Source organism: Erpetoichthys calabaricus, chromosome 9 (assembly GCF_900747795.2).
Source record: "Erpetoichthys calabaricus chromosome 9, fErpCal1.3, whole genome shotgun sequence".
In the NCBI taxonomy this organism is placed as follows: Eukaryota; Metazoa; Chordata; class Cladistia; order Polypteriformes; family Polypteridae; genus Erpetoichthys; species Erpetoichthys calabaricus.
The window spans coordinates 11,868,772-11,893,164 of record NC_041402.2 but is presented as its reverse complement, the minus strand read 5'-3'; the positions used below and the strand labels follow the sequence as shown (position 1 = coordinate 11,893,164).

At 36.4% G+C, this 24,393-nt stretch overlaps 1 protein-coding gene across 2 annotated transcripts in view; it reads right to left on the bottom strand.

Annotated features, from left to right (window-relative positions):
* Nucleotides 1-1,535: 1,535 nt before the first annotated feature.
* psmb7 (proteasome 20S subunit beta 7) overlaps nt 1,536-24,393 on the bottom strand; it is a 103,925-nt gene continuing 81,067 nt past the window's right edge. Inside the window, exons 7-9 of one of the 2 annotated variants that reach the window (XM_028809151.2) lie at nt 10,400-10,551; nt 9,941-9,961; nt 1,536-1,761 (exon numbers count right to left, since the gene is read on the bottom strand). In XM_028809151.2, coding sequence (XP_028664984.1) covers nt 1,650-1,761; nt 9,941-9,961; nt 10,400-10,551 — 285 coding nt within the window. In that variant the 3' untranslated portion in view covers nt 1,536-1,649. The remainder of the gene's footprint in view (nt 1,762-9,940; nt 9,962-10,399; nt 10,552-24,393) is intronic. The other variant, XM_028809152.2, reaches the window with a different exon arrangement.

Sequence of the window (24,393 nt, the reverse complement as noted above, 5' to 3'; positions counted from 1 at the left end):
GTAATGCCTCAGTAAACCAGGAAATAGAAAGACAGACATTATTGAATCCAATAATATTCAAAAAGAACAAATTCTCAACTCATTTGAGCAGAGAAACTGATAGTTATCAGAGAAGTAGTGTAGATGACAGATAGGACACTTGCATTTCAGCCAGTAATTAAAAAAATGTCAATATTTTAAAGAACGCATAAACATTTGCTTTCTTACCTTAACCCATTATATAAATATTATACCCGGGCAATGTTGGGTACTTCAGCTATTTGTCATATAACTGCTCCACTCCATATGAACGTTTGGTACTATAATGTAAATATGAGATTAAAGCTTTCATGAAAACCATCACCAAAATATTGCAACAATTCCTATGCAGTGACTTCTGTACAAAACAAAGTAGTAAATATTCAAAAATTAAACTTAAATCATACCCCTATAATATTAATCCCAAGAGGAAAGAGAGAGAGAGGTAAGGAGCATGCGCTGATACAGCACATTGTAGCACCCACCACATGACAAACCAACTCAGGATGCCAGATTAGGACTCGAGTGCAGCCATACGACAGGTGACACCTCAGCACCACACTAGTTCAGATGGAACGGACCCAATGTCAGGTTTTTTTTTTTTAATGTGGCTGGAGCGCCAATTCTGCCACCAGCGCCCAGTTTTTCCCTGGATGCAGATTAACATCATACCCAGGACAGAGCAATTGCAGGGCCTTGCTCAAGGGCCCAATGACGTAGAGTCACTTTTGGCATTTACGGGATTCGAACCGGCAAACTTCTAATTGCCAGTACAAATCCCTAGCCTCAGAGCCACCACTCCGCCCAAGACAACTAATAATAAAAATCAGAGAAACCCAAGACTAATCCATTTCATATTCTTGTTGTCCATCATGTTATACTATATATCTAAACAATTCTTAATCTTGGTTTATCACGGAGTAAGAAAAACTTCAGATGTTCTCAAAGGATATTTATGTGTGCAAGAAGGAAAAAAAAAAGAAACCAGTCTATCAAGTAACTAAAGTTAATGCAGCCTGGAAAAATACACAAGCAAATGTCCAACCTTTTGAATAAAGAAAAGTTTCTTATCATATGTAAACAATTATTTATAAATTACAGAAAGAAGCCTTATTTTATGATGACAATGCTAGTTATTAATTTCATAAGCTCATACCTTTTTGAGGACCATAAAAATAAACAGATGGCTTGTTTGAATGGCTTAATAGCATCACACTTTTTCAGTCATTTACATACAAACACCATTTTTAATTTTATTTGTATTCTGCAAAGACATTTAGGACGCAATATTCATCATAGTGAGTTGAATTGACTCAGCAGGAATTAAACCTACAGCTCTGTACTTTCCAGTCTGACTGAAAAAAGGCTCTACTCCCAATATTATCAATGAACAGTATGGCGTTCCTATGATTTCACCAAATAAGATCATAATGCACTCTCTGCAATCAACACTTAAAACTATTCCTTCCCATACACACAAACATGCAACAGAAAAAAAAAAAACAAGAAAACAGCAATGAGTTTACATACTGGCTTTAATTGTAAAACAATGCCCCAATAACATTGGCCAGAGGACTTCAATAAACTACAGGTTATTTCTAATTCAAAAGATAAACAAGATATCATTACATTTAAGAAGTGTCCATTGTCTGTACAACCTCATCAATAACCTCCAGATCCAACTGTGTAACAGATTTTGTTACAACTCCAGTTGTTCCCCTCTTGTACTTGTAACTGCCAGATCTGTATGAAATTAAAATGAATAGAACTGGGTTAATGCATTATTTATTGCATACAAAACAGAACTAAAAATGTTCATTGAAAAATTAAACATAAATTAGCAAGTAAACGTAAACTTTACAGAAGAAACCTTTATGAAATCATTCCAAAATGTGCTAATCCATTAAACAAATGTTGCGTAGAAAGAATATTTTCCAAGACAGCACAAACGGATTATCATTATCAGTCATTTTCTGAATTTACCCATATTAAATCGGATTGCTCCCCAAATGTTTTTCTTTCATTCTGTGTGGTCCTGTGCACCCTTTGGGTAAAGACCTATAATTTTATAAAACATCTGATACTACCTCCAACCACATCACCTTCTGACATTCACTCCACATGCCCAAACCACCTTATTCTGTTTCCCCTATCACCTCACATTATGTCTTTGTCTTCCTCCGACTCTGACACACCAGATGACAGGAATGTAATGTACTGTTAGGCTTACATAAAATATCATTATGACACTAGACCACATGCCAGATGTGACTGAAAATGAATCAAGGTCTTTTAAGTAATAGAGAATACAGTACTTTTTGATATCTTGTTTTAAAAATTGGAAATGGCTGTTTTGGAGAAATATTTTCTTCCAGGAACTTGTTTCCTTTCTGGACCACTGTGTGTAACAGTACCATGTCCCCTGCTAAACACCAACCCACAACTTCAGTAAGCATTCAGCATCATTGATATCACCATCTTTTTAATATTTTTTTTTGCATACTCAAGCACAAGCTCCAGAAAGTTAGGCCTGACTGTTATGATTTGACTGTCATAATTCATTTTTCCTCCAGTTCAATTTTGTTCATTTGGTACTATTATTTTCTATTCTCAGTTTTGTAATGAAAATGAATTCAGATTTAAGATTAGTTTTTACTTTAAGTTTCTTGGTATTGTTTTTTAACCTTTTTTTTGCATTTCTTCACACTGCCACTTTGTTGTTTAATTGGGTGAAGTTTTTTTTTTGGTTCTTTATTCATCACTGCCTAGAATGTTGGCACCACGTGAGGAAAGCAAGTTTCAAAATGTGATACTGTTGGGTAATGTATTGATAATGTTTAAAAGATTGGCAGTGCACACTTTCAAGTTTTCCGATATATATTCTAATATACAGTATTCAAAAATGTTTTGCGGTAAAACTGTGCCTTTGAGTGATTCAGTGAAACCACTAGGCTTGAGTGGGCAAAATGTTACCTTGGTGGTATGCAGTGTATTCCCATTTATTGAGGTTTTAAAATTGGACATCTGCTTAATAAAAGTGAGGTCTAGAGATCATTGACACACTAACTTTCTTTTAGACTTGCTGCACAAGTTTCTGGCTAATCTCCAGTGTAATTCTCAAAAAACGGAAACTACTACTTGAAATAAAAAATAGAAAATAATAAAAAAAATAAAAAAACAGACCCAGATTTATCCACTTGATAATTAATTGACTCAAAGCAGAACAATCAGATATATTAAAAAAAAACAAATTCTGCTGTGATTTTATAATTTTCTACGGAATGGAGACTATTTCCAAGACTCATCAAAATGTTCCTTTATTTTACAGCACTGTGTATTCTATACTAACCTGTGAATCATGCTAATTAGTTTAGATACCTTTACATAACAATAATTAGAATAAAGACTTTGACCTGCAAGGATCTTATTGGTTTAGTGCCAAATTAACTTAGCAACTGTTTTTTTTACTTACCTTGGTGACTTAGGCCATTGTCACTAGAGTTCACTTAATTTCGCACACTAGCAACCTTAAATTTATTCATTTATTTTTCTGTTTAAGCATTTTTTTTAACAAGGCTTCATTAAAAATGTAACTGGAGCAAAATTATACCAGAATAACAAATACTAAACATGTAAACACAACCAGAACTTCCAATTCCCCATCAAAAGAGTTTACTACTAATCAAGCTCCACAGCTAATTCCCATCCCTTTGAGAGTAAACGATTAGGACTTGGACGTTTCTTAGGTTCAAGGTTACTTTCATGTAAAGTGATTTTTTATTTATTTTTTTATAATTTTATTATTCACACAACATTCCATACAAATAGATCAATTTTTACAAAAATAGGATTGAAAACAAATCAACCCCCACCCCTGAGAAAGAGAATATGGCCAGCTAGTAAAAATAAGTAAATAGATGAATTAATAAGTAAATAAAGATAAATGGAGATGAAAAAGAAATGGGGAGAGAATCTGCTTCCTCAGTGCTTTAAATGTTTATTCTATTTTTGTTTAATTAATTTGCAGTCAAGAAAAAGGATCCTCAAGACAAATGTTTTCTCAAACAGAAAAAAGTTTTTTAAAAAGATTCTCTCTTTTTTAAGCAATATTATTAAAATTGCAGGTGTCTGGACAGAGGCCCAAAAATTTGAGATGTGCAAACATGAAACCAGTTTTAGTATTGAGCACACTTTTTTGTCACTGTTCATATTGTATGTCTAAAAAGACTGAACAGGCTTTGTACTCACATCATTCTTTTTTTTCCTACATTTTCCTGCAACAAATAAATCCATTTACAGGGTGAGCCAAAAAGTACCACCACATTTCAAATGCTAATTCTACAAAAATGCTACAAGATAAAATAGATTTCATTATGACACAAGATGGGTATACAAAATAGATGTTTTTCACTGTATTTTAAAAATGATGTCTTCAAGATGGTGGCCATCATGAGTGATACACTCTTCGAGACGATTACTGAACGTTTGCCTGATTCGTTCAGCCATTTCAAGGGGAATACAGGCAATTTCATGGTGAATAGCGTCCTTGAGGGCTTCAGGGTTTTGAGGTCAGCGAGTGTATACCTTCGACTTGAGATAATTCCACAAGAAAAAAAATCGCACAGAGGGAGATCAGGAGAATGTAAAGGTCACCCGACATCGTTGCGCAGGGAGACCAGCTAACCCGGAAGCATCTCCCGTAAAACTTGCATGGATCTCCGCACTGTATGAGCTGTTGCTATATCCTGTTGAAACCAGGCATCCTCCACATCCATTTCTTCCAGTTTCGGCTGTAGAAAGTTCTCAAGCATTTCAATGCAACGTTCTGAAGTGACAGTGACTATTGCTCCCACCTCCCCAAAAAAGTAAGGGCCTACAATGTCAAAATTCTGCAACGGTGCACCAAACTGTAACACGTGTGCTCGCTGTGCAGGGGTCTCTGATGAAGTTCACGAGGGTTGGTTTCAGCCCAATTGAGAAACTTTTGCTTATTTATGCAACCATTCAAATGGAAATGTGTCTCGTCGCTGCACATGACGATGGCATCTCGAACGGTTTGCAGAATGTTCACATACAACTCTCTATGGCTCTCCCAGTCCCTCTCAGTAAGTTCCTGCACTACCATCATTTTGTATGGATGGAAATTAAGGTCCTCATGCAAAATCCTCCTCAAAGATGTGTTGGAAATGTCAAAGGCAGAAGCACACTTAACGTCTAGGAGACTGCAAAGTTGATACCCTTACAGCTTGGATGTTTTCAAGTGTTCGAACAGTCTGAGGACATCCTGGAGATTATCTGTTCAATGTTGTACCCGTCTGTCTAATTTTGGCCACCCATTGAAGAACTGTTTTCCGATTTGGGACGTCATCGTTAGAATGAAGTGCATTCAGAAGGTACGTTGCATAGTGATGATGGATTCGATGTTTTTGAAGAACACCTTGACAGAAAAGCTCGGTGGTCACTGGACCAAGGCATGTGGCCGACTGAAAACTACAAGGGATCACTTATCAAAGGACCCCCAGCCCAACCCACTTGGCTGCCTCTAGCTCATGCAATGTGGTACTTCATTTTGGCTAACCCTGTATATGATTATTAGTAGACTAATGTTGTTTTCATCATTTACAATTATGGTTGAAACCAAAATATTAATAGGGAGTGGAGGAGGTTAACTGAGGGGGACTTTCTTTGCTAACTAGTTAACATACAAGTATGGATGATGTGCTGATGTCAGAGCCAGTCTCTGTTTAGTTTGTGCTTCTGTAAAGGTTTCTGTTTAATATTGCTATGACTCAAATTTGACTGTGGATGACACTAACAGGTTACATAGTTCTTAACCACAGCTTCATCCTCTGGAAGTTTTTTTTTCTTTTTCCTTTTAAATATGAGCAAAACTTGTGAGTATACATAGTCACTGCTCACAATGATCACCAAAAGAATTTGGTGAGTGTAAAAGTAAATAGAAGAGAGTAAATGTTGATTTCAGATGGCCAGCAGCTTCAGAGTGAAAACAGTTGTTTTAGGAGAGTTGCTATTATATCAGTTGGATAAAAAGTTTGTTTAAATGTACCAAAGGAGGTGCACAGCAAAAGTAAACTTGCACATTGAGTTCATACAAAAGTGAATATGAGAGGAGAGGTTTTACTTGTGTAAGAATAATGAAGGAAGGAGTCTGGGAACAAGCTTAGAGGTGTCTACAGTAATTGTTTAATCAGCAATACACAGAAGCTGGAAGTATTTAAGCAAAAAGACAAAAGGCACATTAAAGTTTGAACCTTTACACAAAGGGGCATTATTCTGTTGAGAGGTGAAAGTGTGTGATAATTTAATTTATTTTTTGCCCACTCGAGCCTAGTGGTTTCACAGAATCACTCAAAAGCACAGTTTTACTGCAAAACATTTTTGAATACTGTATATTGGAATATATATTGGAAAACTTCAAAGTGTGCACCACCAATCTTTTAAACATTATCAATACATTACCTGACAGTATCACATTTTGAGACTTTCTTTCCTCACCTGGTGCCAACATTCTAGGCAGTGATGAATAAAGAACCAAAAAAAAAATTTCTTCACCCAATTAAACAACAAAGTGGCAGTGTGAAGAAATGCAAAAAAAAAAAAAAAAGGTTAAAAAACAATACCACGAAACTTAAAGTAAAAACTAATCTTAAATCTGAATTAATTTTCATTAGAAAACCCAGAATAGAAAATAATAGTACTAAATGAACAAAATTGAACTGGAGGAGAAATTAATTATGACAGTCAAATCATAATAGTCAGGCCTAACTTTCTCAGGTGACAATAAATTTACACGAGGACTGTAAGTCATATTAAAGCAACTACATTCTATAAATAATTGTTAAAAATTTTAATTAAAAAAGGTTGAATAAAAATTGTAACTAAGAGGCCGTTTGGATGTCATCCTTGCTTGATAAAATATCTGTCCAAGGAAAAGATATTTTTGAGAGATGTTACCTTCACCAGCAATGGAATAATTAAGCATATGTGGACATGAGGATAATGTTATTCAGAGTAAAACTTTTGCTGTTTTACATTCTTATTCTGCTGTAAAGAATAAAAACTATTACTGCAAATTTGTATTAGTATCATGTATGTAGGAATTGTTGTATATATATTTTTACTCCTATTCTAGTAAATGTGTAATCTATACCCTAATAATTCTAAATTATGACATAAGTTTTGACAATTAACATGACTCCTGCTTAAAGATATTTGATATTTTAAACTTATAGATAATATTATAGTGGTGTCTGGGGCAAACTTTACAGAAATCTTTGTTACATAAATACAGAATGTCAAGTTCACAGAATATCTTGAACAGCAGGAAATATATTTGCTTATTTATACAGCGATCTACTGCTTATTTAAATAATTAAACTAAACTAAGAAAAGCTATTTATTTATTTCATTTTAATGGTCCTTGATGTATGATGAGTAACTTTCTAAATTATCAAAACTATGAAAATGTGAAAACATAAGCACACCCTGTAATTTTTTAAATATATGTGGACATGTCAAAATTTGATCTTAATTTAAAACGGTAAATGCATATAAAGGTGATATAAAAATCATCATGCCACATTGACATTTTGTAATCCATTGTACCATTTAAATAAACATAAATGTACACTTTGCATGTGGAAAAAATAACTGCACCCCTACACAGATAGATAGATATAGAATCCGGTCCAAATGATTAGAACATCACTAGAGGGGATATTGCCTAGACCTGTCTTAAATAAACCTGAGACATTTAATTTGGTTTGCTCTTCTGTGATTGAAGGGTGTGTTATTACCATGCCAAGATCGAAAGAGCTCTTGGACACCTTCACAAAGAAGGTTATAAATGACTATGGGCTTGTAAAGGTATTTAAAAAGATATCCAAACAATTAAACATCAAACATTCCACTGACTGGAGGATGATCTATCTGTAAGTGATGAAGATATCAAACAACTGCCAACTTGTCCAGCCCATGCTACTTCAGCAATTTCAGCCAGGAAGAGAAACACATGAGGCTGTAAGAACTCCTTAAGGGCACCAAAATTTCATCCCAGGACCTCAAGGTAGCTCTTGTCACTGGTGATGTCAAGGTGCATGAGCCTACCTGCACAAACTAGATCTGCATGGGAGGTATGCCAGGAGGAAGCCTTTCCTGTCATGAAGGTCATCAGGGCAAGATTATAGTTTGCCCATGAACATCTAGGCAAAAACCAGGACCTTCTGGAACAATCTGTTCTAGGTAAATAAGGCAAAGATGGGGCTATTTGGCCAGAGTACAAAAAGGCATGTTTGGTAAAAACAAAAAAAACAGCATTTGACCAGAAGACCCCGATACCAACTGTAAAGCATGGTGGTGGAAATGTTACGTTTTGGTGCTGCTTTGTTACATCAGGGCCTGGGCAGCCCACCATCACAGAATCTACTATGAATCTTTCATTGTACCAGAGGGTGCTTGAGTAAAAGACCATCTGTCAAAGGACTGAAGCTCAACTGAAAAGGGACTTTGCAGCATGAAATTTACCCTAAACATACCAGTAAATCCACCAAGGAATGGGCAAAAGGGGAGAAATGGGAGGGCTCTGAAATGACCGAATCAAAGCCCAGATCTGACTCCAATCGAGATGATGTAGTGGGTTTGAAACAGGCTGTACGCTCCCTCCAACATCATACAGCTGAAAGAATTCTGCATGGAGGAGAGACAAAAACGATTTCCTACGTGGATGTCAGAGACATTTAATGGAAACACCTACCAGGAGGTGGCAATACCAGCAATTGAACCAAAAGGTGTACTTTCCTTTTCCTAAGAATGAAACTGGCATGTCTGTTCATTTTTCATTAAATTATTGCAAAGTCAAATTAGATTTTTGTCAATTTCATCACCTTTATATAGATACCATTACCATACTTTGGATACCATTTAAATGAAAACAATTTTTTTAATATGTCAACATATATTACAACATATAAATTACTTTTTCACATGACTGTAAATGTGAGACACATGGGTAATTAATTGATGAAAATCTAACATTTAAATAAAGTGTGTTGACTAAAAACAATGTTAAGAAATACAGAGGCTCTTTAAGAACTACGTAAAACACTGAAACATTTGTTTCATTAAGGAAGTATGACATTTAAAAAAAAAAAATTTCTGTACAGCCAAGTCTAAATCAAATTTGTTTGACGTTTCATGAGAGCAAACAAGTTGGGTAATAGTAAATGTGTCAATCGGAGATTCATACAGTTATTTTCTGATCTACATGCTTCACTGAAAAGTCACTGGGAGCTGAAACGTATCTCTAGAACGCTGGATGCAAGACAGCAATAACCCAGAAATGAGTGCTTGAAATTAAAAATGAAAAGCATTCAATTAACAAACATTTCATGGTAAAACTATCAATGGCCCAGAACCAAACATTTAAAAACAACAGAAAATTGCTGCATTACATGATTTATGATTTATGTTTCATCAAAACAATTCACGAGACAAAATGACAGCAGAGTTCTGGTTAACCTCAAATATAAAAAAAATAATGTAAATGTAATGTAACTAATGTAATGCACTTCCACATTAAAAAAAGATTCCCACCAATTGGTGGTAATATAGTTATAGATGTGGTTTTATCTGTGAAGATGTCAAAGAACATTTATTAGTATGTCCATCTAGACTGACGAAAATTAAAAAAGAGCATACATAGCAGAGGAAAAAAGAGGTTTGACAGACAGCCATTTTTACAGAGGTTAAACTAAAACCAAAAGACAGATTAGGCAGTCCTTCTGAACTAAAAGCCAAAGAACAGGCATATTATGTCATCATCATTTACTATTAATGTTAAGGCTCTTTGTAAAAACACCCACATCAAAATGTACCACACACTGCACACAAAGGCTTTACTCACTCCCAATGGGCTTCAAGAGCTCTAATTTGAGGGACAAAATATGCATTAATAATATCACAAATGATGTGCACTGATGTTACAAAACATTGAAAAATGTGCCTTAATGCTTCTGTTTTAAAGAACCAACAAGAATCGTGGTGCAAGAAAGATTCGAGAGATTTTAATATTTGCTTGTTTCTGTAACAACAGTAAGCAAGTGTAGTTACCAAAAGGGATGAAACAAATTTAACAAATATAGATTATAAACTGATAATATCTGTTGCAGATTATAAAATTAATCAAAGGATTGTGGTGTTAAGTTACAAAAATAGTGCTGCACACCAAAACATAATGAGCTTTATTTGTAAGCTGATTTTATACAACTTGTGTATACAAAGATACTTTTTTTTTTTACATTCCTTTATGCATACATTTAAAAAAAGATAACAGATAATGCAGCATTAAGCTGAAGCTACTAACCTGACACCCTTTTTATTAGCCAGATCATGTGGACGCAAGTAGTCAATCTTATTTTTTGTAATGACACAAAGATCAACATTGCTGCCAGATCCCAGGTCATTGAAAATTCCAGCAGCTATTGCATCACGCACCAACTGTTTGGCTTCCTCTTCCTATATTAAAAGAATAAATAATATTTAGATTCAAAATTACATTAGAATTTAGCATCATACAGAAGTGACAGTGACCGCTGCATACATATGTATGCATTTTAATAAATACTTAAATTTTCTTCTATAATAAACATTCACAAAAATCCTAAGGGCTGGTCTGTTGCATTAAACAGATAAATTATATTCTCTTTAAAATAAAGATACCTCTTCTATTGTCAAAAATAAGGTAACAAGTCTGTCCTTTATGATAATCATTAATTACTTCACCAAAAACAAGTTTTAATGAAGTTCCAAACTGTCTAATATAGATGATGACTCAACTAAACTCAATTGACCTTTTTAACCAGTGTTGTTATTAATGTTAATCTAATTTGGACATTTGACAGATGTCAATGAACATATCCATCAATGAAAATGAACTCATTACCCACACTTATTCAAAGCACATTAGTAGTAAATGAGATAGCAGATACACTGAATTAACTGGTCCAAGTGACTGACTGTTCTGAAATTTATATTGCCTTAACAAAGCAACAGTGAGAAACTGACAAGAGAATGAAAGTATAATCTTTTATTTAAAAAAAATGAAAGAAACTTATTAAACAAACCACATTCCTAGTTACCAAATAACAATTAGAGTTTAGAGAGGATAACATAACTCATTTCATTCTTTCCTACAAAATTAAAAATAAATGACGGATATAAAAATACATCATGACTAGAAAATTAATTTAAACCATAAACTTATGATGTTTAACCACACTGCTCAAAACAGGCAAAGGTAACAAATATTAGCAAGGCAAAGGCTCCCTCTATGGGTCACATTTATAAACCTGAACCAAATGCAATCTTAAAAAAATAATAAAAAGCAAAATTGTTGCTGTATTGTTGAAGGACACGTACTTTAAACATCACTGAAAAGCTCCACTGTTCATAAACGAATTAATGAATTATCATTTGCATTGTTGATGTTTGCTTTGAAGTGGTGCATGGTATATATTAGTTTCACTGGACTAGTCAAGTACATAGTCAAAACAAAAAAAAAAATTACCCATGAATGAGAAATTTATGTGTGGGTGGATGTGTGATATTTATATATCTCAACCCAGTAGGGAGCATAACAGCACCATGAACCCCAAGTCCTAGATTCAAATTCAGTAAGTTTTATTTGAACAAAAGTAGCTTTACACATTTGTTCCTTCTGTACATCAGACAATAACAGTTCTTCCTTTTCTCTCTTATTTCTTCTCATCTCCTTTTATGATGGGCCCGAGAGTACTTTTGGTACACAGTGGAAGCATTTCCGGGCCATACTGAAGCTTAGTAAAACATTGAGCATTTCTCCAAGCAGTGTTCCCTGGTGGCACCCATAGATTCCAACAGGGCTGCACTTCTGAACTACAAGTCTCGGGCAATCCCACAGGTGTCCAAATCAGGACTAGCCAGAGGAACACCACAACATCTTGTGCTGGGGAATGAGTTGACCCCGATATTCAACCTGCCTCATTCCATCCATTATGATTGGAACCAGGAGACATCTCCGCTGGAATGCTTCTCTCTCTGGGTGATCTTTCCATTATGGTCTTCCAGCCAGGCTAAGTATTACACTCGAACCCCATCGGGACACCCAGATAATAAGAGTAATTAAAAAATAATTGCTATCTCTTGCCCTATGTGTACTTTCAGCACCTTTCCTCAGTATCCGAGTGTGTGAACATCTCTTCACCGATGCTCCCTTTCTCCACCCTGTACACATAAAGTCTACTTCACAGACTGTCATTTTTTTCGAGGTGCCTTTCTTGCTTCCTGTCTGATTTTATACACTCCACCTATAAATAATACCTGGGAGTGCAGCTGGACGATAAATTGGACTGGACTGCCAATACTGATTCTCTGTGCAAGAAAGGACAGAGCCGCCTGTACTTCCTTAGAAGACTGGCATCCTTCAACATCTGCAGTAAGATGCTGCAGATGTTCTATCAGATGGTTGTGGCGAGTGCCCTCTTCTACGCAGTGGTGTGCTGGGGAGGCAGCATTAAGAAGAAGGATGCCTCACGCCTGGACAAACTGGTGAGGAAGGCAGGCTCTATTGTTGGCATAGAGCTGGACGGTTTGACATCCGTAGCAGAGCAACGGGCACTCAGCAGGCTCCTATCAATTATGGAGAATCCACTACATCCATTAAACAGTGTCATCTCCAGACAGAGGAGCAGTTTCAGCGACAGACTGCTGTCACTGTCCTGCTCCACTGACAGACTGAGAAGATCATTCCTCCCCCAAACTATGCGACTCTTCAATTCCACCAGAGGGGGTAAACGTTGAACATTATTCAAGTTATTGTCTGTTTTTTACCTGCATTTTTTATTACTCTTTAATTTAATATTTTTTGCTGCTGGAGTATGTGAATTTCCCCCTGGGATTAATAAAGTATGTATGTATGTATGTATGTATGTATGTATGTATGTATGTATGTATGTATCTATCTATCTATCTTTGAAGGTGACTCCCTCCGCATATGCCCTTAACCCTCCTCATGCGTCTCACACTTGCACTTCGTTTTTGTTCTTCATTGCTTGGGGAGTGGATATACAAAACTTATTATTTTATTAAATAGTAAAAATATATATATATATATATATATATATATATATATATATATATATATATATATATATATATATACTAGCTGATTACCCAGTGGCTTCACTCACTGAGTGCAAGGGAAAAAAATAAAATGTAGTCTATAATTTATTAAACAGTAAAACATTAACATTTAAGAAGTAAAGATACATTGAGCACTACTGGAGTGGTTTTGGGTAAACTACATTTTAAAGGCGCTATAACACAACAGGTAAGTAGTAGATCTCTTGTGAAAGGCGCTACATGACTGCTGTGGTATAGAAATTACATTTTCTATGTGATCGTCCAAATTTCTGCCTGGCAACCTTGCACTACGTGCCTGTGATTTACTTCTTAAAATAATTAATCACAAAAGCAACCTTGAATGTTGTGGGGTTTTAGTGACCCAAACTCACCTTAAGGGACAGTAAGTAGTCAATTTACAAACAGAGTCCTGCTTCAATGGCGCCGATTACACTCATTCGCAAAGATTTCCACTCTCCCAGGAGCCGACAGGGGCTTTGAAGTGTCACAAACAGTGCGAGAAGAGAGGATACTGCCCGAAACTGCGAAGCTCTCAACTCGGCGGAGCAGCCCAACATTCCGCGCCTCCCAGCGTCCAGTTTGTTCTCATGACCCCTCGCCGCAGAAGGTGGTCTCGTCTTCACATTATTTACAGCTCGGCGCAGTTAAAAAGTAGAAAGACGCAAAGCTGTTTTCCTCATCTCTTCAACTATCAAGTACTGGCAACTAAAAAAAGTTACAGTGTGGCAGTTTCCGCGACAGTCACGTGGATGAATAAATAAAACTTCTCTGTCAGAACACACCTGGTGGTGGACAGCTCAGCGCTGCAGTCCAGAGAGGAGGGCTGGGAGAGGGCGACGCGGGGCACACTTCTATGGGACAGATCGGCGTGTTTGTGTTTACTTCTTTTCAATATCAGTAAAATAACTCTCACACAAATAATAAAGACGATATAAAAATGGCATCCACAAACGAAGTGATTAGTTCCTGTATTATAATATGTTCTGTAGTCATAGGTAATTTCCATATCGCATGGTCATATGTAATTTCCATTTCAAACACGAAAACAATTATTATATATATATATATATATATATATATATATATATATATTGTCACACACGTGTGAGTAGGAGACCGCTAAAGGGTCTGAATAAGTGTAATAAAACATCTGACCGGGGGGCAGCGGAGTGCACTGACTCTATTTCTCAGTTCCCTACAGACCTTCCCTGGGAGATCCTGCAAGGTTCCGGCACCTCAGAAGACGTCACTTCCGAAGCCGGCCCCTTTGCTGACGTCACTTCCGAAGCTGGCCCCTTTGCTGATGTCACTTCTGGTTCCGGCCATTTTGATGACATCATTTCCTTTCCAGACCTTTAAAGCCTCCATCTTGTGCTACTATAGGGAGTTCTGTCTTGGGCTCTGTGAGATGCACATCGTACTTGTGATTCTAAAAACCCTTTTGCAGCTGGGAAAAACAATATACGGGTGGCTGCCCCAAAACTTTATAATGTCTTGGACTCATAATTATTACAATATATATATATATATATATATATATATATATATATATATATATCAAATTATCAAATTCACTCTCAATACTAAAATAAGCCTACAAAAATTACATTGACGATCATGTTACATTATTTTTAAAATGTTTCCTTTTCTTTTTCATAACTTCTTTAACACACTACTTCTCCGCTGTAAAGTATGGGTATTTTGCTAGTTTTTACTACCATATCACACATCAGTGTGAAGATGGTATTTTATAAAGTGATGAGCCATGTTCTTTCTTTGCCACAGTGCTTGGCATTACTGTCAAATAATCGTCTCATTGCATAATAGAACTATTTTCCACGTTTTTTTCAGAAGCTTCAGCACGTGTTTTGCAAATTGAAGGTGAAATTTCAAGTAAGCTTTTTTCAAATATGCCTTCCTCTGTATCACTATCATGACTGAACTACCTTCTTAATTACTTTATCAAAAACAAGGCAGATTCAGCTTTTAGGTATTTTTAATCAGTACTTTATAATATGACTGCAGCAACTTAAAGACATACTCTCTTTTATATTCAAATATGCAGGTACTGAATATCTAATTCTTGCAAAATCTCAAACTTACATCATCAGTAGTAACTATGATTAAAAAAAGCCATTGTGTTTATGTTAGTTCAAGCTGACTGCTATGAGTGACAGTGTTTGAGACTGTGTATAGTGTTGCACTTCCAAGTCTGAATCCTTTTTATTCTTTTCCAGTGGCACTGCACGTACCAAACTTCCGTCCCACGGAAATCTGAAGACGGATAGGCATTATAATGTGCATAGCAGTAAGATCTACATAACTCAGAAACAAAACAATGGTAAAATTTAAATCGATTCAAAAGTGAGGAGGGGGTTCTGTAAGTAAATTTGTAAATTACACATTTGACTAAATTCCTAACCGGTTCTGAAGTGTTCAGTCATTGTTGACATTAATTATTAAACAAGCCATCCACACTAAAATAATGTGCATACAGAACAAGAATTTATCAATCTTAGTTACACAGTTTTGCCAAATTCTAAAAGCAGGAGCTTTAAAAGAAAAAAAAAGTACATGATGAAATGTAAACAAAGTGCAACATGACACTCTGTGTTACTGATTGTGCAAACAGCTCCCGTGCAAAGTGTGAGTTAACTAGAAGGTCACTAGCCCAGCCACAGAGCATGAACTGACACATCAATATTCACACACGTCAGCCCAATTTAGAGTCATCAATAACATTTTTTTTTTTTTTTAAAAATCGCCTTTTCATTTTTAAGAGTGTTATGTTTCATTCAAGCTTGTCAGAGAGAGTGAAAATTTATTAAAAAGCTAATCTCAATGAATAGACCATCCATTACTCCATCCGTTCTCCTACTGAGTAATGCTAAATTTAAAAAAAAAAGAAAAAAAAAAACTCAGAAGATTTTGATTTAATCTTAGTTAACCACACAAGTCAGTTTTTGTTTCTAATATTAGACAGTCCATGATCATTTGGTAATTAGAAAAATAAATCTTTAAGCTGCCTTATAGATGTACTGGGTGGTTAGCAACATCAGAGAATAAGTTCTGAAACAAAACAAATGCAATTATTAGCAGGCAGTATTTTTGATTATTACGAAAAACTAGGGGTCTTAGCCCTGGTCGCCACACCTTCTCCCCCCCTCCAAACCCTACCAGCGCTACAAGCCGTTGTGAAGAGGGGGGCTGAACGCACCCCAAGGAGACACGGTCGCTCCTCTGTAACCCCCTCTTAAACTGTGATACAATGGTAAACAAAGACAGTTTTTTTTTTAACCTCCTCTTTGCTCAATTAGCTGCTGGCTTGTTGCTGCCATGCTGCGTGATCTGTACTTCGCCCGCCTTCCCCTTCATTACCCCCCCCCCCCCCCCCCAAACCAGCCAGCGATACACACTATTGTGAAGAGGTGGGCTGAACGCACTTCAAGGAGACGCGGATGCTCCTCTGAAACCCCCTCTTAAACGGTGATACAATGGGAAACAAATAACAGTTGTTTTTTTTACCTCCTCTTTGCTCGATTAGCTGCTGGCTTGCTGCTGCTGCCATGCCGTGTGATCTGCATTTCGTGTGGCGCTTCACAAGTTTAAAAGCCTTTACAGCATCTGTCCTTTGTCTCACTGCCTTGTCTCTCTTGTCCCCCAGACATCCTCACACACTATGTGATCTGTTTTCGCTGTTCCGTTATTTCACCGAGTAATATTTTCCATTTGCACTAATGTGATCTTTACTCTCATTTTTTTGAGACTTTCGAATCTTCCTACTTCCATTATCTCTAACCTGCTCTGCATGTGTAGCACAGGACTTGCTTCCAAAGGTTGTAAGTAAGAAACACACACACGAACTTTTGGCTTGAAGACAATTATTCAGGTCCGGTATGTGATGATGTCAACTCTTCTGCTACACTTTATGCCAGAGTTGTGACTGGCTGTTTTCTGTATATTAATTAAAGATAACTCCAGAGCCCTCAGCATACACTTTTAAAAATATCAAGTATATGAATGATATCACCTTTAAACGATTTTTCGAATCAACGTTACCAATCACAGCTTTCGGATGCTGTGCCCTCTAGTTGGACAAGCTGCAACACCCCAACTATCTCAGCTTAAAAACCTGAACAAGTTTTGAAAAAGCTACAGTAATCTCTTGTGAGAAATAATGTTCATGAACAGTGAGTATAATCGAACACAACAAATAGTATCCTAAAGTTACAGAGCACAATCTATAAAAGGTGATCCCAAATTAACTTTCAAAATATAACAGTGGTGTGAAAAACTATTTGCCCCCTTCCTGATTTCTTATTCTTTTGCATGTTTGTCACACAAAATGTTTCTGATCATCAAACATATTTAACCATTAGTCAAATATAACACAAGTAAACACAAAATGCAGTTTGTAAATGGTGGTTTTTATTATTTAGGGAGAAAAAAAAATCCAAACCTACATGGCCCTGTGTGAAAAAGTAATTGCCCCCTGAACCTAATAACTGGTTGGGCCACCCTTAGCAGCAATAACTGCAATCAAGCGTTTGCGATAACTTGCAATGAGTCTTTTACAGCGCTCTGGAGGAATTTTGGCCCACTCATCTTTGCAAAATTGTTGTAATTCAGCTTTATTTGAGGGTTTTCTAGCATGAACCGCCTTTTTAAGCTCATGCCATAGCATCTCAATTGGATTCAGGTCAGGACTTTGACTAGGCCACTCCAAAGTCTTCATTTTGTTTTTCTTCAGCCATTCAGAGGTGGATTTGCTGGTGTGTTTTGGGTCATTGTCCTGTTGCAGCACCCAAGATCGCTTCAGCTTGAGTTGACGAACAGATTGTCGGACATTCTCCTTCAGGATTTTTTGGTAGACAGTAGAATTCATGGTTCCATCTATCACAGCAAGCCTTCCAGGTCCTGAAGCAGCAAAACAACCCCAGACCATCACACTACCACCACCATATTTTACTGTTGGTATGATGTTCTTTTTCTGAAATGCTGTGTTCCTTTTACGCCAGATGTAACGGGACATTTGCCTTCCAAAAAGTTCAACTTTTGACTCATCAGTCCACAAGGTATTTTCCCAAAAGTCTTGGCAATCATTGAGATGTTTCTTAGCAAAATTGAGACGAGCCCTAATGTTCTTTTTGCTTAACAGTGGTTTGCGTCTTGGAAATCTGCCATGCAGGCCGTTTTTGCCCAGTCTCTTTCTTATGGTGGAGTCGTGAGCACTGACCTTAATTGAGGCAAGTGAGGCCTGCAGTTCTTTAGACGTTGTCCTGGGGTCTTTTGTGACCTCTCGGATGAGTCGTCTCTGCGCTCTTGGGGTAATTTTGGTCGGCCGGCCACTCCTGGGAAGGTTCACCACTGTTCCATGTTTTTGCCATTTGTGGATAATGGCTCTCACTGTGGTTCGCTGGAGTCCCAAAGCTTTAGAAATGGCTTTATAACCTTTACCAGACTGATAGATCTCAATGACTTCTGTTCTCATTTGTTCCTGAATTTCTTTGGATCTTGGCATGATGTCTAGCTTTTGAGGTGCTTTTGGTCTACTTCTCTGTGTCAGGCAGCTCCTATTTAAGTGATTTCTTGATTGAAACAGGTGTGGCAGTAATCAGGCCTGGGGTGGCTACGGAAATTGAACTCAGGTGTGATACACCACAGTTAGGTTATTTTTTAACAAGGGGGCAATTACTTTTTCACACAGGGCCATGTAGGTTTGGATTTTGTTTCTCCCTAAATAATAAACACCATCATTTAAAAACTGCATTTTGTGTTTACTTGTGTTATATTTGACTAATGGTTAAATGTGTTTGATGATCAGAAACATTTTGTGTGACAAACATGCAAAAGAATAAGAAATCAGGAAGGGGGCAAATAGTTTTTCACACCACTGTAACCTACTACAGTATATTTATTTTTTTATTTATTAAAAAGTAAGGGTACAGCACTGACAATTTATTTTCAGATCATGCTGCGTTGTGTGGAAGGCATGATGGTACAGTGGTTAGCATTGCTACCTTATGGATCCAACATCCTGGGTGGTGTCGTTGAATAAATACGACGGAATCAGAATATTAATACACTGTGTATTAGGCAAAACAACACACATATAAAACAGTATGGAGAGCACCAAAACCCAAATGTGTATGTCAATGAAAGCAGTTCACATAAACTGTTAAATAATAGTAGCAAAATACAGAGTCATGGGTCCAAGTTGGTAAACATAAGAAGTTGTCTGTTCTTATCTTCAATATATAATATTTACTTGAACAGTAAAAACAGTCTTATCTGATAAACATGGTTGGTAACACAAGTAGAAGTTGACCATGCCGATAAACTGAAAGCAGATACTACTGAGTGTACATGAGTGGTCTCTGTGATGAACTGGCGCCCATTTCCATACTACATTCCTGCCTTTTGCCCACTGCTATCAGGATAGTCTCTGATCCCTTGAAGCAATCAATGAGATTAATGGCTTTGAGAAAGTTAAGTTGCCATGAAGTGTGTGTGTGTGTGTCTATATATATATTAAGGAGCTCAACAACTAATGGAGATGAGAGAGCATGTAGTTCTCCGAAACTGTGGGGGTAAAGCTTTCCAGGCAGGTTGCATTCTCTTTGAAGCAGAGATGCACAATTTAGCCATACTGGCCGATGTTCATTAAAAAAATGATGGCATTGGCCCGATGTGTACATTTTGGCTAATGCTGCCAATCAATAATTAGGATCTACCAACAATATCAGTTCATAATTTTAATAATTGTTTTTCATTGTTTGGTGAGGCTGCGGTGGGTTGGCACCCTGCCTGGAATTGGTTCCTGCCTTGTGCCCTGTGTTGGCTGGGATTGGCTCCAGCAGACTCCCGTTACCCTGTGTTCAGATTCAGCGGGTTGGAAAATGGATGGATGCATGGATGGATGGATGTTAGGTGAGGTAGACATTATTGTAAAGAAGCATTTGAGTTTATAAGCTTATAATTTTATAATAACAATTCAATTCAAAAGGACCTCCATAAAGTGTGCAGTTAATATACATAAGACACTGAGAAATTACACAATTTCATTTTTATTTCTACTAAATACCAAAGTGAATGAACTATAAGATAACAATAAAAACATCTTTTCAATGATTTATTTATTTTTTAACACAGAAGAATCACCACACAGCAGATATAAGGGCAGATAAAATGGAGGGGCCATGGTAGTGCATAATGTGATAGCTACAACTTACTAATGGACACTAAATTAAATGAAACCAACCCTTACAAAGGCATCTACAATTCAATGATAACCTTAATGACTGCACCTTGTTTTTTTTTTTATACTTAATTGTTGCTACTCTGACAAAAACAAATAATTTCAATTCAGTACAAAGTTTCAAGGGACCAGATTCGACACAGCACCAAGCTGAAACCAGGGTTCCATTCCATCACAGGGCACACTAACACCTACATGGTAATACCCATTTTCACTTATGCAGCACTACTTTTACTAAATAAAAGTGCACAAGTTGAAATTCAGCATTTTCATTATTTAGAAAACATCATTTACAATTGCACTGTGCACAAGGAGGAAACCATTAATCCTTAACCGAATACACAGATACATACATTCTTAAACATGCATATACTGATTTAAGGGCATGGGGGCCATAACACATCCCATAAGTCCCAGACAGGAAATAGACTTTGACAAGGTGTAAGGCCAGGTTGAAACTGCACAAATACAATATATCATAAAAGCAATAACCTGTGTCTCAGGGTCATTCACATCACATCATCTATTCAAATATGCACTTTATGCATTTAGTTTGTTTATTTTTTCTTAATATTTTTTTTTACAAAAAGAAAGGTTTAGTCTTTCATTGCTTTGTTTGTAAGAAACAATCATCTAATCAACAGCAACCCTGCTTTTCTCCCAAAATGCCAACTTGAAATTCAAGTGTACAGAACAATGGGAGAAGTTGAAATGACACATAAACTTCCACAGTACATAAACACAGAAAATGTGGCCTTTATTACGTAGAAAAAAGTCTGATGGCAGAATGCAATCAGTACTAGCTTACAGTCATCATTTACTGGCAGAAAGATATTTTCCTTTTAGTAAGACAAAACGCGAGAAGCACACACATACACTGTGGGTGCAGTGGACCGTTTTTACAAGCCCATCTGTACATGTACGGAAAAGGATGTTCAAATTATTTGTTTTGTTTAAGCAGACTACTTTGACTTTAGACATTAAAACAACATACATTCGACAGACGCAGATGCTCTTAAGACCCGAATTAAACTCAGGTTTGCTGTCATACTGAATTATCAACTCTCAAAAAAAAGACTGTTCAGACCAGACAGCCTTGGATTAACTTTGATATCAAAGTTAATGCAAATTTTAAAACAATTATGAAAACCAGTTCTTCTGTATAAACATTACATGCTTAGACTCTTTAGCAACATGACATAGTTTGAGTAGCAAGGGTTATAAGCCAATTAGCAATTAACTCCTTCTTCTTCAAAAATAAATGAAACACAAGGCAACAAGAAACGTTTGGCTACAATTAAACATTTACAGCTGACCAAACAGGATAGCTTTTCAGATTTGGTAAATCAAGCCTTCAACTGTTTAAGTCTTATACAAAAGGGCAAAGGTTAACAATCCACCAATCAATCTGTAATCAAACTTAATCAAGTTCAGGGTCAAGGGCTTTGGAGTCTATCTCAGTTGAATGAGGTGGAAGATCCAATACTGGATATGGTGCCACTTCATCGCAGAGCACACTCACTCACTTCCTCCCCTAGTAATACAGGGCTTATTTAGAGTCACACTTAATCCTAATGCAAACATTATTAGAATGCTCAAACAAATGTGGAGTACAAGGAGGAAAAAAACAAGTCTCTCTATTATAATAAAAAAATCTTGGGGTCGAGACCTGATCTTCTCAGAAAGACACTTTTGACGTCCCGCGACACTAGACTTTACAACCTTTGGAAGCAAGACCCATGAGACGGTGACTTTTGCACGTCACGCCTTACTTACAAACAATTTAAAACAAGATCATGGACATCTAACCTCTCAGCTATTGGAATGCTTTTGGTAGACACACTTCATGTGCTTCCAGCTCTTAAAAATTCTATACGTTCTAAGACTTCATAAAGACATTCAAAAATGTTGCCATTATACACATGCAGAGCAGGATAGAGATTATGAAAGCTGTGGAATTTGAAAGGCTAAAAAAAAAAAAAAAAATGTTGATGAGATACACATGCAAAGCAAGTTAAAGAATATGAAAGTAGTAAAATTCGAAAGTATCAAAAAACAGAAAGTAAAGATCGAATTAGCACAAACAAACGGAAAAATGTGATCGAATATATGGGCAAAGGTGATATGTCAGAAGTATGTAGATTTTGTATGGCTTTAAAGTTTAAGTCGGAGAGTTGCAGATCGTCTAATTCGTGTTGCCATCAGGGAAAAGTAGTGTTGCCTCCCAATGAAGAGGCGTATCCGCGAGAATTAAAAGATTTGTTGTTTGGTGAAAGTGAAATCCACAAACACTACAGGCAAAATATCTGAGTCTACAATAAATTTTTCATGATCGCATCATTCAGTGCTCAAAATGTAGATTTACACAATAATAGACCATACGCTATGAGAATCTGTGGTCCCACAACAATCAAAGCAACGATTTGCTTAAACTTAATTTAGAAGAAACCACAATTTGGTCAGATGTATATTTATGATCACGAAGAAGCAACGCAACATAGAATCGAAAGAGTATGTAACAATTCCCATGAAAAAAATCTTTTTAAATTGTATATCCAATTAACCAAACCCGGGGGTGGGCACGCAAAGCGGGCAGGGGGCAGAGCACCCTAGTAAACACAAAAAAATAACATATAAACCCCACAAAGACACTGCACAGGCTGTGATTTAAACCAAGGACTGAGCAGAAGTGGGGTAGCAACGCTAACCAATGTGTCATTGTGACACCACTATTTCCAATGTACATCAATTCCACATTTGTAAACTAATTTACTGTGTGATAAGACGTTTATCATCTATCTAAGATGGATGCATGATATTATGGTTCCTTTTTTATGATACACAAAACCAAGTACATACAATATTTTATATACATCTGTACAATTAATTTTAATGTCAACCCTTTTACAATAGAATTATCAAAATATTCTTTTTTTCAGCTCATAAATTCTCTAAAATAATTGAATATTAAAAAGGTTATGGAGAGAATATACTGTAAAATTTAAAAAAATGATGAAGCAAAACTTCACATATGACCTCTGCAAATTACATAAAAAGAAAATAAATACTAATAGCTTTTAGATTATATAAACTATTTCATTCAATTTTAAACAGCCTGAGCTCAGATTTTAGATATAACAGTTATAAAAAAATATAAAAAATATATAAGGCAAACATGTTTAATACTTTACAGCTGAATACAGGAGGTAACCTGAGGGAGCTGCAGTCTCATGGGTTTCTCCTATTTTCTTTAAACGAGTTTATACTAAGAGTGATGTACTATAATACCAGTCAGCTGTGACAAGCAGCCTTTTATAGTGGTATCTGTTCATCTCCATCACTGCACCACACAATGTGTCCCTGGACTCCAATGTGCAACTCCCATTTACTGCTACATGACAAATGGCCAGCACTTGCAAAAGGCGCAAAAAGGTCCAGATTGGCTACACATCGGTCATAGCAGATGCAGGATTGCATTGATGGGAAACACAAACCTGTACAAAGTTCATTAAAATGACCACTAATCTCTCTCTATAAATGGTACCAGAGGAATAGTGCTGTGTGGGATAAAATAAACAACGCAGCATGTTATTTCTAATCTGAAACAGTGTTTGATAAATTATTTATAGCATGGAAGACAGTCTGCATTTAATATTGGAGCTGCTCAAAGCATCTTTAAAAGATGATTTATGTGTTGTAGTGCTATTAAACTTTATACCAGCCCACTGTAGCTGTAAAGTCTGTTGAGATTTAAAGTAGTAGTTTAAACTGTCACTACCACATCACAATAGAGGGAGAAAGTATTAAATCTTTGCTTTAAACCTTTTGTCTAGGGGGCTGCCACCACATTTAGTTACAGCTTACAAACAGATAGATTACTGCTACATCTACAGTACTGGGAGCCACAATTACTAATGGTC